Consider the following 18,391-nt stretch of genomic DNA (forward strand, 5'->3'; position numbering starts at 1 on the left):
GAGCTGTGTGTGTCCAGACTGGCTCAGTAAAGTAGGAGACATGGATTCAGAGCATGCCATGCCAGGAACAATGAGTGTGATTTGCTACAAGTGGTTGCTGCCCTCTCTCTCAGACTCAGAGCACTCATTCATTGGATGGATGAGGTACCACCATCGAGAAGGGTCTCATGCTGCCCAGGGGAATACCTTCAGGGGAAGGCACCAGACTGTTCTTGAGGATGGGGGACACCTAGGAGGCCTTCCAGTTTCTGACCTGTTCCTGCTTTCTTACCTGAGTATACCCAGTTACAGGTGAGACCAGCCCAGTTGTGACAAAGGGCTGTGTGTCCAGGCCCAAGCAGTCTTCATGACTGTCAAGGCCTCTATTCTGTATCAGCCCCAGAGGCCCTGGACTGAGAGGGAGTCCCTAGGCCAACAAAGCCATCACCACATCAACACCTAACTTCTTGACACGTTTCATGTGTGATCACCAACCTGAGGACTTTCAGGGATGCAGGACTCAGCCCCACATCCACCACCCCTGCCTGAGCTTCTGAGCTTGTTGGGGGCCAGCCCCACAGTGGGAGGAGACAGGCCTCATCCTAGGAAGGCCCTGGGGCCTGGGAGGAAGTCCTCAGCCAAGGTGTTGCTCTAGTGAGATGCCCTTGCCCTTGACCTTGAATTGTTCCCTCCTCTGTTCAGAAGGATAAACTGGAGAGAGGAATTCATGACTCTGAGTAGGAGAAAAGTGAACATTTAATGCCACCATAGGTTGATTCTTTTTAAACACCAGATTCTTTTCCGACAACATTTTACACCTCATATGCCACAAAAAGTCAGAGATCGTAGCCAGCAAACAATGTCTTCACACTGGAAATGGCACACAGCTTAATGAAATCATGTCACCAGTTTTTGAGAACTATAACTTTCATTTCCAGACTGTTCTCCAGGTAGCCTGCTCACATTTTATCAAGATCAAGCCAACAGTTAACTCTTTTATCGCTATATGAAGGCCCATACACAAAACCAGCCTGTTTGCAAATAGGCTGCTGGGACCTACCCAAGTACAGAATAGTTGAATTTCTGACTTTTAACAAATTTTATTAAAAGTTTTTAACAGCAAACACTTGTAAGCTAAGAACTTCATTTTTAAAATGGCACCAACTTTTATCCAAATAGTGAATTTAACACAATGACATCAAATACCACCATTGAATTTTAAAAAAAGATTTTATGAATTTGTTTATGAATTTGCTGCTTCTGACACAATAAATGCACTTGGGCAGGTCTTGTCTGCAATTTTCAAATTGGCCCATTTCTACAGATTAGCATATTTATATACACATACATACATGACTAGAGCTGAAGGAACCACAAAGATCATTTAGCACACTGTCTTCATTTTACAGATTAGAAAACTGTGTTCCAGAAAAGTTGGGTAATATATCCAAGGCCATAGGACTATGGTCAAAGCTGGAGTTCGAACTCAGGTTTTCTGTCTTATGTTCTTCCACCATGTCACATACCTTCTGTACACATGCATCCGTATACGCCCCCGTGCACACACACACGTCAGTCCCTCGGTGTGGTGGGTGTCCACATATCACACACCTGGTACAACAGCACCTTGTGGGCAGAGTCCAAGACGCTGGACTCAGATCCCGGTTCTGCTATAAAACTACTCTGTGAACTTGGGCCAGTCGTTGGCTATTGACTTCAGTTTCTTCATCTAAAATGATTATCCCCAGCTCCAATACAGAGCTTTCATCTCTTCAAAGCACTTCCCATACCTTTCTCTTTACACTCTCCCAGAAGGGCAGCTAGTATAACCCCCGATCTTGCATCGGCGAGCCACAGGCCCAGCCAAGTGAAGCGATTTGCCCAAGGTTGCATAGCGAGTGAGGCAACCAGACCCGGAGCCCGGCTTCCTTACCCCAAGCTCAAGGCTTTTTCTCCTAGGTTTAGCTGCCTCTCAAATGAGACTACTGACCCCCCAGCCCCTCCAAGCCTCTCAGGGATCCAGGGAGGGGACAAGATGCCTTAAGTATTATGGGTTTTAAGACTCACACTAAAGTGCTTTGGTTTCTCCAGAAAAGAACATGTACTATATATATATCTCTCTCTCTCTCTCTCCAAGGTAAGGAATTTCAGGTTCCTTTTCCAAACCCCCTTCAGGAACACCGGGGGTGCTGGGGTTTCTCAGGGAAATGTGGGAACCTAATATTGTCTGCACTTCTCAGAAATTTAGTGTGGGACCAGCAGGAAGAGGCTGGATCCTCTCTAAGGCCTGTGGAGGCTGCTTTCCAAGTCCATTATCATCAAGTTCAAAAGGAAAGGATCTTTTCCCTTTCAGCTACTTACTTATTATAGAAACAAACTACATTTTGAACTAAGTCCTGTACTTTGAGGATGGACCCTCATCCCTGTTCTCCTGATTGACTTCTCTTTCCCTTCTGGTACTTGTGTCTCTGTTAATGGAGCTTTCTAGAGTGAGGTAAACAAACAGCCATAGGCAGATCCACCAAACTTACACTTTGATGCACAGCACTTGGATAGCATTTCCAACCATGATGTATAAATAATATAAAACATGAGCAATGCTACAAAACAATGGCCTGAGTTTACAAATAAATTATAACTTCTTCATAAAGTGAATATGACAATGTGGGGTGTTGGTGAGCAGTATGGGGAACAAAACCTTTCGTTTTGAAGGTAATTTCTCTATATAAAATAGATGTGCCTGGGCCCGCACTTCAGGACTCACTCCAATACACATACAGACACTGGGAAATGCATTTAGAGAATATTAATTATATGCACTGAAGCCTTGATACCACCTCAAGCACCACTATGTCTCTGATATTATGACATCATCTCTGGTTCTGAGGGGGGCCACCCAAAAGCAGAATGTGTTTGTTTAGGGATGGGATAAGTAGCTTCTAAAATTTTGCAAAAAAGTTTTGTGTTTGTTTGTTTGTTTGTTTTTTGAGAAGATGAGCCTCTCCTGGATTGGAATTATGCTTTTATCTGGATATGACAAACACTTTGGAACAGGTATGTATTTTTTCAGGAAGACTGTTAAGTGACACAAGTTGCGAGATTTTACCCAGAAATGTTGACAGATCTTTGCTGGAGGAAGAGAAAGAGAGGTTAGAATCCAAAGGAACGCTATATTCTATCACCTGTCCTACCACTAGCCCCCCACCCCCCCAAAAAAACTTAGACCATTTGCTAGCAGTTGTCAGTGAGACTGAGTGTCGGTTTTGCTTCACTGGGTGCAGAGGAAAGTGGGCTGCACAGGCCCCCCTTAGGCAGTCCTGCTTCAGTGTGGCAGTGCTGAAGAGCGTCCTCTATGAGGGAAGATGGGCATACTGCCTGGGTGGGGGCAGCAGGCAGGCCCCAGGACCAGTGCCCATGGATGGTTTATCCAGCATCAACTCGTCAAGAATGGGGCTTTCAACATGTTTCTCACAGGCATGGTTTCAGGGTTTAAAATACATTGCCTTTAAAAGTGAGGAAACCTTTTAATATGTGCTCTAAAAGTGGGGCTAATATTCCAGCAGGAAAAGCACAATGAGTAAATTCACGAATTCTTCTGGTTTCCATTTTGAAATTAACTCATCTTTAGTAATGTCTGTTACGGCCCAAACCCTTTATGGAATAGGGAATTTAGAAACATTCATCACATCGTTATTCGTGGTGGGAGCCTTGGTTACACATCAGCAGTGGCCAATGACACAGACAACTGTGTGGAGAGAGAGCTTAACAAAAGCCCAGGCTCTTGCAATCTCTACCTCCATCCCAAGAAACCCAGGTCAGACAGCTGCTTTTGAATAGGAACACCTGTGATGAAGGCTGATGGAGTAACCAAAATTCATGATCAGCACCTGAAGCCCATAAACGATCTCTTGCTCAAAATGAACAGAAATCCGAGCACCAGTATAAGGTACATATGTATGTGCCAGACTATTTGAACCACAGTCCTGGATGGTTTCTGTGGCTACAATGAAGCCACTGCCACCTTCCAGGAACACAGACTTCAAGTTTAAGACTAATTTATGACAAATGGCCAGATTCCTGCCTGCTGAATTCCCCACTCTGGGCTACATAGCGTTTTATCGCAGCTTTCTTCTCTTTCCAGTTTGGGATCTCTTGTATGAACCCCATCTGAGTCAACACAGGACCGACCTCTGCTTCTGCATCTCAAGCTCCCCACCTTCAGAACAGCAACTGCAGAGAAAACAACAGGCGGGGTGTTTTCAATTTCAAGTCTGGAAGAGATGAAAGTTAGCGACAGCTTCCCCATGATGTAGAGGGGAATTCAAGGATGAGAAGATCAAAGGTTCCAGCTCTCAGGTGGGGCTTGAAAGCCCAGGATAAAGCAAACTCTCACTCTGTGGCAACATGAAACACCATCGTGAGATGCACTATGGATTTACTCCTGGGGAACAACCTCACTATTCCCCTTTTGGGCTCTGAGTTTTGTGATAATGCTTCCACCTCACACTGAGCTGAACTTTGGAGAGGGAAGATGATTTCAGACAAAGAGTCAAGGCTTCTAAATGTTAATTTCAAGTAAATATTTTTCTGGGCCTTTCATTTGTGGATAATAGAATGGAATAATGGGCTCTTTGACATTCTCTTTGCCTTCCTAGGTTATCTGTCATCAAAACCACAAGGGGACCTGGACCACTTCACATTTGGTTGTTGAATGAAGCTGTTCTTTGGTTACTAGAACTGCTGCATGACAGCTGATCAGCTGTACAATCAACTGATAGAACCAGGAACAATCACACGATAGCATAAAATTCATGATTTCTTCACAGAGTTCATCAATACTTGGTATGTTGTTTGTAGCTGACTTAGGCCAGAAAAGAAAAAAAAAAAAGGAAAAAGTCAGAATGAAGAACCTCCATGCCAAGTTGTTCTCCTACACCATGGCAGCCTGCGAGAAGTTCAATGGTGTGGCATTTTAAGAGGCCAATCTGACTTGGCAAGAGAGCTCTTGGTTTTATTCAACCCTTTGCTATCTCACAAAGTTGTTACATATAAAGCAGGTTTAGGCAGGATGCAAACTGAAGGCCATTACCCCTAGGAAAGATTTCACTGATCAAGATTTGAAATTCCTGTAGATGTTTCTACTTAGTCTCATTCCAGGAAAGGCACAAGGGCCCCCTTGCTGGCCTGTTAAGGAACTCAGCTCAGTGAAGTAACCTGTGGGGAAGATAAGGCCAGGGCAAAAGCTAAGGACACTGATTACTAATCAAGTGTGTATGTTTCCAACAAAGAGAAAGATACCTTTGACAGTTCTTCAATCAAAGGCTTTCCATGAAATGGTATATTTCAAGCCAGCAACCAAAGGGATGCCAAGTGGAAAACCCAAACAAATTCAACAGATTGACATCTCTCCAGCCATTTCCATTAGGCTGCTTTTTAGCAAGTTCATTTACACAAGAGCAGAGACCAGAGCACACCCAGCCCCAGAACCATGGAGCTGCCCTGCAGAATGGGGTTACGGTGGGGGAGGCCTGCCTCTCCCAAGGTGAGTTGTTAAACTAGAGGGGGAAACCACCCGTTCTGGATTAACATTTCATCATATTTTAGCCCGTGTTAGCTATCAGATGGAGCACAGCTTCTGTGTGCACGATGCCATAGGAGCAAGTTTGAATCGAACATAAAGCCAGACAGAAGCTGGCTCCTAGCCTAAGGGGTTGTCTGTGCCCTGTTCTGACCAGTAAAGGGCTGCACTATGAAGCTCACAAGACTTCGGTTCCCACTTACTGGGTTCAACTGAGCTTTGCCAGTTGTTTAGCCAGATCTGCTGGGCTGCATGTGTACAAAGGAGCATTGACAAATTCAATTGTTCTTTTTCCTTGGGGAGCAGTTGGGGCTGAGGAGTCAGTTAGCCAGGACTGCCTCGCCTGGAAATAAATTCATGAAGTTATGCTGCATTTGAGGTCAAAAAGAACAATACTCTGGAAAATCCTGGGCACCTCTATCAATGGCCTGGCTAGAGAGGCCTGGGAGAAGGTCCTGACTGGAAGGTAGGTAAACACTTTGCTGTTGCACAGCTGTTATTAGATAATCCCTGGACCACTCTATGCTTTGGGTTTCTATCACTAAAATGGGTATACTAATCCCTAAGGGAATTGTGGCAGAGATGGACATCTCAATTTGAGAATAAAGTCCAAAGTTCCTGGAGTCAAGCCTGTACACTCACATGCATGAAACCCTGGGCCCCACAGGTGTGTGATGTATGACCGGAAACCTTTCTCTGCCTTCAGGTGTCAAGGTTGAGCAGACAGGCCTGGTCCTTTCTTGGTATGGAGGCTTTTGTTCAAAAGGACTGGAACTTCTTGCATTAAACAGCACTCCGGACAGCAGAAAAGTTGTGTAACCCCACCCCCCCCCACATCCTTCCTTGTTCTGGACCAAAACTACTTCCGTCTCTGAGCATCTACAAGTCCAAGAAGGTCTCCAGACTGGGGAAAATCCTCTGCTCTAATAAATTTGCAAAACTGGGGAACAAAAAATATGGCTCCGTTGAACTGGTTCATGTGTTCTTTAGATCCAGAATCTTTGGAATAAAAATGAATATGAAAAATGTTTTTGAAGACCCCAGCGTCGTGGGTAAAAAGGAACCAGTCTTACGTGCCTCAGGACATGTAAAGAGTCGGATATGACTGAGTAACTGAGCTGAACTGACGTGCCTCAGGACTTGGAGGGGCAACTATTCAGCACAAACATCCCACTCAAAGGGTAAGGAGGGCCAGGGTCATAGAGGCGCCTTTCCCCCTGAAGACACACCTGTTTCTCTCAAGCTCACGTGCGCGTGCTCCATAATCGACCTCCAAGTCTGCCCTCTGACCCTGCCACTGGTGGGAGGTGGCAATGAGCATCACCTGTGGTTCCAACCGTCCCTGGAAACACACTGGCTTGGGCCCAGAAGTCTCTAGCTTCTGTTCGAGTGGCCTTCCCAGCAGAACCATAGCAGACAGTTAACATTTATTCATATGCAATACTGATTAGGAAAGAGCTCTACAAACACAACTTACTTAGAAATAGCAAGTCAGAAATAGGCTAAAACACCAAGAGAAAACGAGCTGTAAATACATTGCAAAAATGTGTTTGATTTTTTTGTTGTTGTTCATGTTGTTGTTTTCATCTTGACTAGCACCATCTGTACACAAGAAAGTATGAACATAAACGTTTGGATAATAACAAAGATTTGCAAGGCACTTAATCAGTCATTCGGGGAAACCTGTTGTTTTGTTTTAGCTTTCCACAACAATCCCACGTCCACTCTCGCCCTTTCTCACAAACCAGGAGAAGAGGGAGGTCTCTTTTGCCAGCAGTTCTTATGTACAAACAAGTTCTTGAAAGTTCCTCAAAGTGCTTTTTCAGTCTCACGGGGGCTTCCACGTCCCTTGGGCTTCCCATCATTCGCTCCTCTCCTGCGGGTCTGGTTCTGCACCGTTCCTACAGAAAACAAAAGAAAAACTCGCCTTCCGCTCCACGCTCACTCCAGACTTGCCATCAACCTTCGTCCTCCTTCCGTGATCTCTGAGCGGCGCCGGCACTAAGAGCCGGCGCAGCGCGGCTGCCTGCGGCTCGGGAGCGAGGGCCGGGCCGGGCCGGGCGGATCCCGTCAGCGGCGCCGGGAGGTGATGTCGAAGCAGGTGATCATCATGAGGTGCGCCTTACAGAAGTTGACACGGCTCTCCAGGCGCTCCGTCACGCACTCCAGCGCTTCCAGGTACTCCAGGGAATCCAGCTCCAGAACCTGCTCCAAGTCAACTGCAAAGAAGGAGAAGCCCGATGGAGACGCGCCGCCTACGGGGAAGGGTGACCCGACGGGTCGGCCCGGCCCGAGGCTGCTGCGCCTGTGCCTGGAGGTCTTAGCACCACAGTGCTCTCGACCTTCTGCAGCTCTCAAGTCAGGAGCAGAACCCTTTGTTACTTGCAACTGTACTGGGGCCCTCCATTCTAATGATAACACTAAATCCCCGACATTTAATTGAGGCTCTGTGTGTGCTAAGTTGCTTTAGTCATATCCGACTCTTTGCTACCCCATGGACTATAGCCCACCAGGCTTCTCTGTCCATGGAATTTTCCAGGCAAGAATACTGAAGTGGGTTGCCAGTTCCTTCTCCAGGGGATCTTCCCCATCCAGCAATCTGAACTCTGCGGTTCCTCAGTGGTAAAGAGCCCACCTGCAATGCAGGAGACATTAGAGATGAGGGTTCAATCCCTGGGTGGGGAAGATCTCCTGGAGGAGGGCATGGCAACCCACTCCAGCATTCTTGCCTGGAGAATCCCCATGGACAGAGGCCCCTAACAGGCTACTGTCCATAGGGGCACAAAGAGTTGAACAACTTAGCATGCACGCACAGGTTAATAACTAGATTCTTAGACTCACAGACACAGAGAACAGACTTGTATTTGCTAAGGGGCAGGGCAGTGAGGGAGGAAACTGGGAGTTTGGGATTAGCAGATCCAAAGTATTATATATAGGATGAATAAACAGCAAGATCGTACTGTATAGCACAGGGAATTTTATTCAATATCTTGTGATAAGCCATATGGAAAAATGTATATATATGTTATATAAATGTATATATAAATATATATGTGCATGCAACTGAATTATCTTGCTATACTGCAGAAATTAGCACCACTTTGTAAATCAACTATACTTTGATGAAAAATAATTACAATTCTTTGCTCAGAAGACAAGCAAGATTTAGGACCCAGATTCTGTCCCTAAAGTTCAGACCTGCACAGAGTTAAAAGTCTGTTTCCTTCAGTTCCTCAAGGGCAATCATCTGTGGCCACCTCTCCTGCGCCACTGGCCACTAGTTGGTCCAGTCGTGACTGGGTAGGATGGTGGGCTGCTGCAGAATGTCCAGCGTGGGGAGGACAGGTGTGGACAGCAGCCAGGGCAGTGGGGATTCCAGCCCTGGAATCCAAGGCAGGAGGCCTGCACTTGACTCCCAAGAAGGCCACACCTAACCTGTGCTGGCACACGGTCCTTAAAAGTAACACTGAAGAATCATCCCTAGTCTGCCTACTTTCCTAACTAGAGTTGCTATGGAAAGTAAAACCAAAAAGAAACAACGAATGTGAATGTGGTTTAGAACTGCTACGAGCTATCTGAAAATCTGGGGTGGAAATCAGGGCTGACTTCTTTTGTAGGGGAGTTAACAGAGCTCAGAGAAGGGATGTGTCCTGTTCAGGGTTACATAGTTAATAAGGACAGGGGCTTGGAATAGGGTGGAGGCTCCTGAATACCAGTCTAAAACAAACAAACAAAAAACCCTCCCCATACCATATCCACATCAGGCTATGTTATTGGATCACCTTGAAAGTGGCATCAGAATTAGGAAATTTGAAAAAAAAAAAAAAAAAAGGATCCCAGCACATATATTTCTATGCCAACACCCTGCCTGTTATCCAGGGACTAGTCAGCATACAGCCTCATTGATTTTTTTGTCATTCTTGATTTTAATTCATCTTGAAGGGCCAATCTCTGTGCTTCTCCTTTCATGTGGCCTTCTGTTCATTACCTTCCTTAGCATAAAAAAAAAAAAAAAAATCACTGATTTCTGACAAAGGCAAGAAGGAAGCAATTGTTTCCTGGAAGCATCTGCATTTGTACCGATGTTTAAGCAGCTCACTTCCTGGGAAAAGTGTGACTTTGTAAGATGAAGACAATTGTCAAGGCCGCCTCAGGCATAAACAGCTCTCAAAAATGTTGTTAAAAGGATAAAAAAGGAAGAAGAGGAGCTGCTGAATGGGTGCCCCTGGGATTCTGAAGTGCCAGAGGATTCATGGAAGAAGGAAAAGGGTGTGTACAGGTGGGAGAGACCAGCATTAGGCTCCATGTTTATGCCATGGCCAGACTTCAGCTAATGCCCTTGTTCGTGTCTTGTCTGCCCCATCACAGCTTAGAGGGAAATACCCTGGAGAGCAGGAATTTGTGTCTCTGTCAGGATTTCTAACAAGGGGCCCCCGTTGGTGCATCAGGCAACCAGGCACTGAGGAAATAAAATTCCTCAGCCCTTTGAGAACGGCTATTTTCATTAACTCTGATAATACAACACTAATTACTACTAAATACTGAGCTTTCATCACTGGCAGGCAGTGTAAAGAGCACTCGACCAACAGTAGCTCATTCACTCTCCCAAAGCTCTATGAGATGGGCAAACTTTCCCGTCTGATGGTTAGGGAAATCAAGGCCCAGAGAGGTGAAGCGTCTTACCCGAGGTCTTACAGCCACACCCAGAGCGGCTCTGCATGACTGCAGCTGACACCACACACGGTATAACTCAACATGGTAAGATGCACCGTGATAACTGGCCCCAGTGTCCTGTCCTCCTACTGGTCTGTTTGATCCTCACATGAACCAATGAGGTACTCAAGGGTGATGTTATTACTGCATCTTTGTGGAAAGGAAGCCACCTGAAGACATGCTGTGAAAAGGGCAGGGCACAGCTCGGAGGCTGGAAAATTCCGTCCTTTCCTCTTTGCTCAGGATCATTTCACCCAGTATTTTTCTTAAACCTCAGCTCCAGACTCTGCCTGTCATGCTCCCTGCACTGACCTGGGAATGCCGGGAAGAGGTGCTGTGACCTTCAGGGGTCAGTTGTGAAGAGAGGGAGGCACAAGGAAAAGCTGGTGAGTGCAGGACAGGAAAGGAGGGAAAGGAATTCTAGTGGAAGTAACGCATTTTATTCCAGAGGCTAAGTTGTCCAGCATTGGGCCCCATATCATTGAAACAGTTGGGACCAGATCTGAGCTTTATTTTGTGGTAAATGGAATGGTTAGGAACAAATAAATAAGAGACAATTGAATCCATCTTTCAAAGAGAGCAAAATTGTTCTGAATTGTTACTAGATGGTCGCTGTCATCCTGGGCTTTCTATTAAATGGAAATAACACTGCGAATGTTATTCTTTTCACTCAAAAATGTGGTTTTTTTTTTTTTTTTTTTTTTTTGCTTTCTGGGTTCTTTGTGAGGCTTTTCTAGGATTGCACATTCTACCCTATTAAGAGCTCTATAAATTCTTGTCTATTTCAGGCTAGATATGCAATGTGATTTTGTGGCCTGGGAGCAGATTTGTAATATAGCCTTCATGTCTGGGTGATTGTCCACCACATGCAGGGGGAGAAAAAAATATCTCATTTTCAGATGCTCTGGACTGAGACACACAAGAAATAATCCGGCAAGAGCCATGGTCACCACCCGCTGCCCCCTCCTCCCCATCTGCTCCCAGGAGAGTGGGATCGAGCTCAGGGAAGCTGCCTCCAGCCGATGGGCAGAGGTGGGGTTCAGACAGCATCTGAGTCCCTCGGCCTGGTCTGTTTAGTGGGTGAACCTGGGAGTCGCAGTGATGGGCCTTACATTCACTGAGCCACTTGTTAGGGTCCAGCATCAGATACTGTTTGGTCGTCTCCAGCTCCTTCATCAGCCATTCGTACTTGGCTCTGACCTCCGCAATTCTCTGCTGGCGATGCTCCAGAATTTTCAGTTTTGCGTTAAAACACATGACCTCCTAGGATGCAGATGAGAAAGAGACGGGAGGTGAAGAGGGGAGGAAACGGGGACCTTCAGCTCCAATCCAGCCCACGCAACCTCTTCTGGAAAGGAATACTTCTGCTTATACATCTGTGCAAGCAGGGCGCAGGGGGCTCAGCTCTGATGCCCACGCACAGGACAGGACTATCACAGGCTTATCCCAAATTTAGAAGGCGGTTGGTGTCCCAAGCTGGAGCCAGAAAAGCCCGGGGAGCCCACCAGCTCTCCCAGTCTTTGAACCTTCCACGTCTCCAGGTGGAGAAATAAGCGGCTCTCCCAAGGAGCTGGGTGCACAGGCCTGGGTGCCGGCCGGAGCCCTCGCCTCCCACCCGCGCGGAAGCCACTGGGGATCTCCGGGGCCTGCGCCCCTTCTCAAGCACTGCCCCCGGGGGGCCGACAAGGGGACCTGCGGGGACGCGGGGTGGAGGAGGCTCACCTTGCTGCTGCCCCCTCGTCGCCGCTGCAGCCGCTCCACGTCGTCGATTTCATAGACTTTAATCTCAAAAGGTTCCCCGAGGCCCCTCTGGGTGCTGCGCAAGGGGCCATCCACCCAGCGAATGCCCGCGCTATTGGTAGGTTTTCTCACGGGGGAGGGGGTGTCAAGGGACAGCGCCGGGATGAGCCTCCGTCTCTGGGAACCTAGGTAGGGAATTAAGTCCACAGTCAATAGTTTTGAATTTCTTTTGAACATATTTTTAAATGCAAGGGGTGGGGGCATGACAGCGCCCTGCCCCCCCATCCCTACCCAGACCTGCGGCAGAGCTGTGTTTGAAAGGCTCCAACCTCCCACCACCTCAGCATCCACTCCCTTTCACTGGCACTTGCCTTCATTTCCACAAGTTCAACTCCCACCCCCTACCAGTGGTCTCCCCCTTAAAACACACAGGCTGGAGGACACTAGAACTGAGAGCCACTCTGGCTATACCCTCAGCATGGACCCGTGTTAGCATGAAATTAGAGATGTTCAGTGTTAGGGGAAAATAGATGCTAGGATTTGATACTGTAGTAGGAGGGGTTTATTTGCTTCTAACAATAACACTGGAATCAGCACTGCTTATGCCAGGCCCTGCTGGACATGCTCTACGTACTGTGATGGAGACTGCTAGCTGTCCCCCAATACCTACCGTCTTCTTCAACCTCAGCAAGAGATCCAAGTGGGTGCTGGATGCACAGGGTACCAGGTGTACCCTATGTAGTACATGTGACTTAAGCTCCACCAGTGCAGTAGAAGTGCCCTTTGCAACAGCTGTAATAGGAAGTGTCCTGAAAAGGTGAGGTCTGCCCTCCTTGTCCTCTCTCCTTTGTCTCGGATGGAATACGGGCTGCTGCCCGGTCCATGATGTGAAGATTGTAAATAACAGATAAATGAGACAAGCAGCCAGGATTCCTGGTACCCAGGAGACCTTCACATGATCACCTATGCAGTTTTTTTCTTTTTAAAAAAGATTTACTTTTTCTAGAGAAGGTTTAGGTTGGCTGCTAAATTAAGAGGAAGGTACAGCGAGTTCCCATATACCATCGGGCCCCACAGACCCACAGCCTCCCCCACCATCAACATCCCCATCACAGAGGTACATGTGTTACCACCTATGAACCTGCGCTGACACGTCATTACGCATATGGACACCCAGAGTCCATAGTTCACATCAGGGTTCACTCTTGGTGTTTACGGCCTATGGTTTGGATAAATGTGTAACAATATGTATCTGCCATGATAGTATCACATAGAGTATTTTCATTGCCCTGAAAACCCCCTACACAGACTTTTACATGAGAAATTAATCTTATATTGTTATTGGGTTTTCTGTCACAGACAAGCCTAGTATGTAATTCTCACAGAAGCAGAAAGGTACAAAAGACTTCCATAACTTGTCCAAAGTCTTAGCATTACCGTGTTTAAAAAAAAATCCATTGCCCACATTCTCCACCAAAATAAGAAATATCAGATGATAAATGATCTTCCCAAAGAATGGGTTATGATTAAACACTACAGAACATGGCACATAGTAGGCTGCGGCGACTGAGGATGGACAGGCGGGTGGTACTGCAGACCAGGATGAAGACAGGCGGGGTGGTGATCTCTCAGGAGGCTGTCACTGCCTGTATCCTGCTTCATGGTCAGGATCTTACCTGCATCGTGTCTGTTAAACATCTTATATTTTACCCCTAGTCTGAGTGGAGGGAATCTGTTTGCAAACTGGGAAGCCAACGGTAGCCTCCCTGGGAAATGAGTCTGATTGCTGGGTCTGCAGCGAGATGCCTCTGTCGTCCTTGGGACTTCCTTGAAAAATTGACCCTGTAAGCATCTGCCTCCAAAGTTTGCCCACCTCTTGGATTCTTGATACTCTTTGCTGCTGGTGTCTGTATTGCGTTTGTGGTATTTGGTTGCAGTGCCCCTCGATATCTGGGACCCCAGAGATATCTGGGAAGAGGGGTGGGCCAACACGGTAAGGGTTGAGCAGAATATGTAGGGGTGAAGTGTACTGTTATGCCATTTAAGATGGCTGTTCTCTTGCTTTCTATGCATTCCCCTGCTTAACCAGTCCCGGCTGCATTCACATGCCTATCCAATCCTCTTAATTCTAGGGCTTAATCAATCCCTGGTAACCAATGAGACTACCTGACATCAATTGGGCCTGTAAATGGTAGCCTCCTTCTCCCTCAAGTAGCGAAAACTGCTGCCGTGTCCTGCCTGCTGCACAAGGTGGGGTGTCACTCCAGGACCCCTTGTGTGATATCCCCTGTCCCTAAACCATTGATGTCTCTGTTGCTGTCTCCCAGCTCTTTCTTCAGTCTGGCCCAACTACAAGGTTTGCAGGCCTGTGGGGTGCAGCCCAACACATACCATGCAGATTTGAGCCCTAAGAGGCAGATCTCTAGAGGATTATAAGAAGCACTCACCAAAGGGCTGTCAGGACGGGGGGCCCCAATGCACCAAGCACCACTTTTTTTGGTGACTGGAGTGACATGAGTGACATGAGTGACATGAGTGAGTGAAACCATGGCCTGGCTTCTGAGGATGGGGTCTAATCTTTTCACCCACATCTGAAGTGGATCTAGCCTCCTGCTTTGGGTGACTACCAGGTTTGTCCCCCTGGCTCTGGCCCCTCTCCTGGTAGGAGGCTGCAGGCCTGGCCTCCTGGTAGGGAAGCCTGGTGCTGCCTCAAACAGCTGCATCTCCTGAGGCACACACACCCACCTGGCACCTTCTTTCGCCAGGACCAGACATTAGGAAGCTTGCTTTCTCCTGGAAGGAGGATGGTTGGGAAACATGACACCATCCCAACAGGTTTACCTTGAAGCTGAAGGGAGCCTGATCTAATTTAACTCAGAATAGATATGGGGTCCCTCCTGCATCTGAGGGAAGACAATGGCATCTGTGGGAAGCCTTGGCTAGCTGCAAATAGAGTCTGAACTGATTGTGCTTTGAGATAGAATGTGTGTCTGTGCCCAGTCATTTGTAGTGACCGACTCTTTGCAACCCCCATGAACTGTGTAGCCCACCGGCTCCTCTGTTCATGGAATTCTTCAGGCAAGAATATTGGATTGGGTTGCCAGTTCCTTCTCCAGCAGATCTTCCCAACCCAGGGATTGAACCCAGGTCTCCTGCATTATAGGCAGATTCTTTACCGCCTGAGCTACCAGAATGGACCTCATTAAAGTCAGATTTGAGTGAGAGTGAAGGAGGGCAAGAGAACGTACACACCATTATATGGCAGCCCTGAGAATACGAAGGATACAAAGCACTGAGACTCTTCTGGAGGCTCCGGGAGATGGGCTATATTGGTCAGTGGGCTGCTGTTGGGGGAAGCGCTGGTCCTTACAGCACCACCCCTGCGGTGTTTGGGGAACTCTGGAGGAGTCAGTGCCCTCTCTCCCCCACTCTCCCTCCATCTTCCTCCCCGATTCCAGTTGGTTCTGCTTGTTGCATGCTGGGCCAGTGTGGCCTGTGTGACGTGATGACCCTTCCAAAGAGAAAGACACTGTACTTTTGTCCAACTTCAAGAGATGCAGTGACTGCTAAGAAAAGCTTAAAATACCATAAGCTCAGAGAGAAAAAGAGCCAGAACTCTTTGAAACAGAACCAGGGGGCCAAGGCACAGGACAACCTTCTCCCCAACCTAGGGAGCTAGGAGTGTGAAAAGCCACTACCTGCAGCTCCAGGTGGTGGCAGCGGTGCTGGTGCAGCGTTCAGGGCAGTGCGTGCCTGTTCAGAGTGCAGAGTCTTTCCTTCAGGAGACAACAAGGGACTCGAAACACAAAGTCAACTTTCCCTACAGAGCGTACTCTGTCTCTAGGCTCCCTTGGTTTCATGTCAAATCTCATTTTGGGGGGCCAGATCTTTAACTTGTGTATGTATGTGTGTGCAAACACACATGCATACACACACACACTAACTTATGAAACTAGGAAGTGTCAACCACTGAAGATGTCAACCACTGAAGTAAATATCTGTCTCCCTTACAATGGAAACGAACCATCCGGTAGTTTGGGTTTTTTATTTAATTGGTCTGATCATGCCAGCTGACTCTGAGCACGCAGTTCTGCCTTTGGAGCTCAGCTCCAGTGAGACTTGGCTGCTGCAGAACATGCGTGGAGGCCAAAGAACACCGAGCATCAGTGGGAAGATGTTCAGCTCTCAGAGACAAGGAGAGTCTGAGCATCCTTCAGGTGGAGACTTGGCCCTCGTTCCTCAGGCTGCAAACACTTGTGATGGGACTCCTGGTAAGCCCTATTTTCTCAGTTGGATAATATATACTCAGCCCCTAGGGAGGTATATGTATGGGCATTGTGCATGCTGCAAGTGCTAAGTCGCTTCAGTCATGCCCAACTCTTTGCGACCCTATGGACTGTAGTCTGCCAAGCTCCTCTGTCCATAGGGATTCTCCAGATAAGAACACTGGAGTAGCTTGCCATGCTCTCCTCCAGGGGGATCTTCCTGACCCAGGGTTTGAACCCATGTCTCCTGTGGCTCCTGTACTGCAGGTGGATTTTTTACCACTAGCACCATCTGGGAAGCTATATGGGCATCTCAGTGCACCCATCTCACTGGGTGCATGGGTCCAGACATTTCTGGGATGACTCTAAGCATCTGTTTATGTGAGAAAAAGGGGAAGAACTGAGGAGGCTCATGGGATGGGTGGTGTATCACTTATCTATCACTGTGTGACCAATTACCCTAAACCCAGCAGCTAAAAATAACAAATGTTGGTTCTCCCACACATTCCTACGAGGCAGGGATCTGGGAGAGGCTGATGGAGCAGGTAGTTTTGGCTGAGGGTCTCTTGTGATCTGCAGTCAAGTTTTCAGCTCACAAGATGGGGCTGCCATCCTCTGAAGGCTTGACTGTGGCTGGAGCATCCACTTCTAAGCTCACTGTTGTGGCTGTTGGCAGGAGTTTCAGTGCACTGCCTGGTGGGCCTCTGCACAGGGCTATTTATGGCATGGCAGCTAATCTACCCAGAGCAAGAAAGAGCAGCTCCAGTGTCTTTCACAACCTAATCTTGAAAGTGACATAACCATCACTTTCATCTACCTTATTCAACTGGACGCAAAGACCAACCATAGTAGAGTATGAGAGGGGATGAATCAAGGGCGATGCCAGGAGGCAGGGCCCATTGGGGAACACTGAGGAGTCTCGTTACCACAGATGGGAAAATATCAGGAATTAGGGTCACTCTCTATTAGCCTCCTCATCTCTCCAGGGCACCCTATGAGATGAGAGCAGAGATCACCCTGATTGGTGAGAGAAAAGTAAAGAAGCCTGAAAGGAGAATGACATTTTACAGGGCTACAATATCCTGATAGAGATATTCTGAAGGCTAATTTCTGTTATCTTTTTTCTATGCTTTTTTGCAATCTTCTCAACTTCCTCACCATGTCAATCAAGCCCTGCCAGGGTGAGAAGTGAGTGTCCAATGTCAAGTGAATTGTAGTCTAAGGGCTTCTCCTGTGTGTAGTGACTGGCTATCTTGGATTTTCTCAGAGTTCTGAATTTCAGTTCAGTTTAGTTGCTCAGTTGTGTCTGACTCTTTGCGACCCCATGGACGGCAGCATGCCAGGCTTCCCTGTCCATCACCAACTCCTGGAGTTTACTCAAACTCATGCCCACCAAGTCGGTGATGCCATCCAACCATCTCATCCTCTGTTATCCCCTTCTCCTCTTGCCTTCAATCTTTCCCAGCATCAGGTGGCCAAAATATTGGAGTTTCAGCTACAGCATCAGTCAATGAATATTCAGAACTGATTTCCTTTACAATTGACTCCTTGGATCTCCTTGCTGTCCAAGGGACTCTCAAAAGTCTTCTGCAACACCACAGTTCAAAAGCATCAATTCTTCGGTGCTCAACTTTCTTTATAGTCCAACTCTCACATCCATACATGACTACCGGAAAAACCATAGCTTTGACTAGATGGACCTTTATTGACAAAGTAATGTCTCTGTTCTTTAATATGTTGTCTAGGTTGGTCATAACTTTTCTTTCAAGGAGCAAGCGTCTTTTAATTTCATGGCTGCAGTCACCATCTGCAGTGATTTTGGAGCCCCCCCAAAATAAAGTCTGTCACTGTTTCCACTATTTTCCCATCTATTTTCCATAAAGTGATGGGACCAGATGCCATGATCTTAGTTTTCTGAGTCACACCCAGAAAACTAAATCAAGGCAAATTTGGCCTTGGAGTACAGAATGAAGCAGGGCAAAGGCTAATAGAGTTTTGCCAAGAGAACGCACTGGTCATAGCAAACACCCTCTTCCAGCAACACAAGAGAAAATTCTACACATGGACATCACCAGATGGTCAACACTGAAATCAGATTGATTATATTCTTTGCAGC

The 18,391-nt window shown here is 47.2% G+C and overlaps 1 protein-coding gene across 2 annotated transcripts in view; it reads right to left on the reverse strand.

Annotated features, from left to right (window-relative positions):
• Window positions 1-717: 717 nt before the first annotated feature.
• KIF26B (kinesin family member 26B) overlaps window positions 718-18,391 on the reverse strand; it is a 525,171-nt gene continuing 507,497 nt past the window's right edge. For both annotated transcript variants that reach the window (XM_024976712.2, XM_024976713.2), the window contains 3 exons: window positions 11,993-12,195; window positions 11,383-11,533; window positions 718-7,776 (listed from right to left, as the gene is read on the reverse strand). In XM_024976712.2, the coding sequence (XP_024832480.1) occupies window positions 7,628-7,776; window positions 11,383-11,533; window positions 11,993-12,195 (503 nt within the window). In that variant the 3' untranslated portion in view covers window positions 718-7,627. The remainder of the gene's footprint in view (window positions 7,777-11,382; window positions 11,534-11,992; window positions 12,196-18,391) is intronic.

Source organism: Bos taurus, chromosome 16 (genome assembly GCF_002263795.3).
Source record: "Bos taurus isolate L1 Dominette 01449 registration number 42190680 breed Hereford chromosome 16, ARS-UCD2.0, whole genome shotgun sequence".
Classification (NCBI taxonomy): domain Eukaryota; kingdom Metazoa; phylum Chordata; class Mammalia; order Artiodactyla; family Bovidae; genus Bos; species Bos taurus.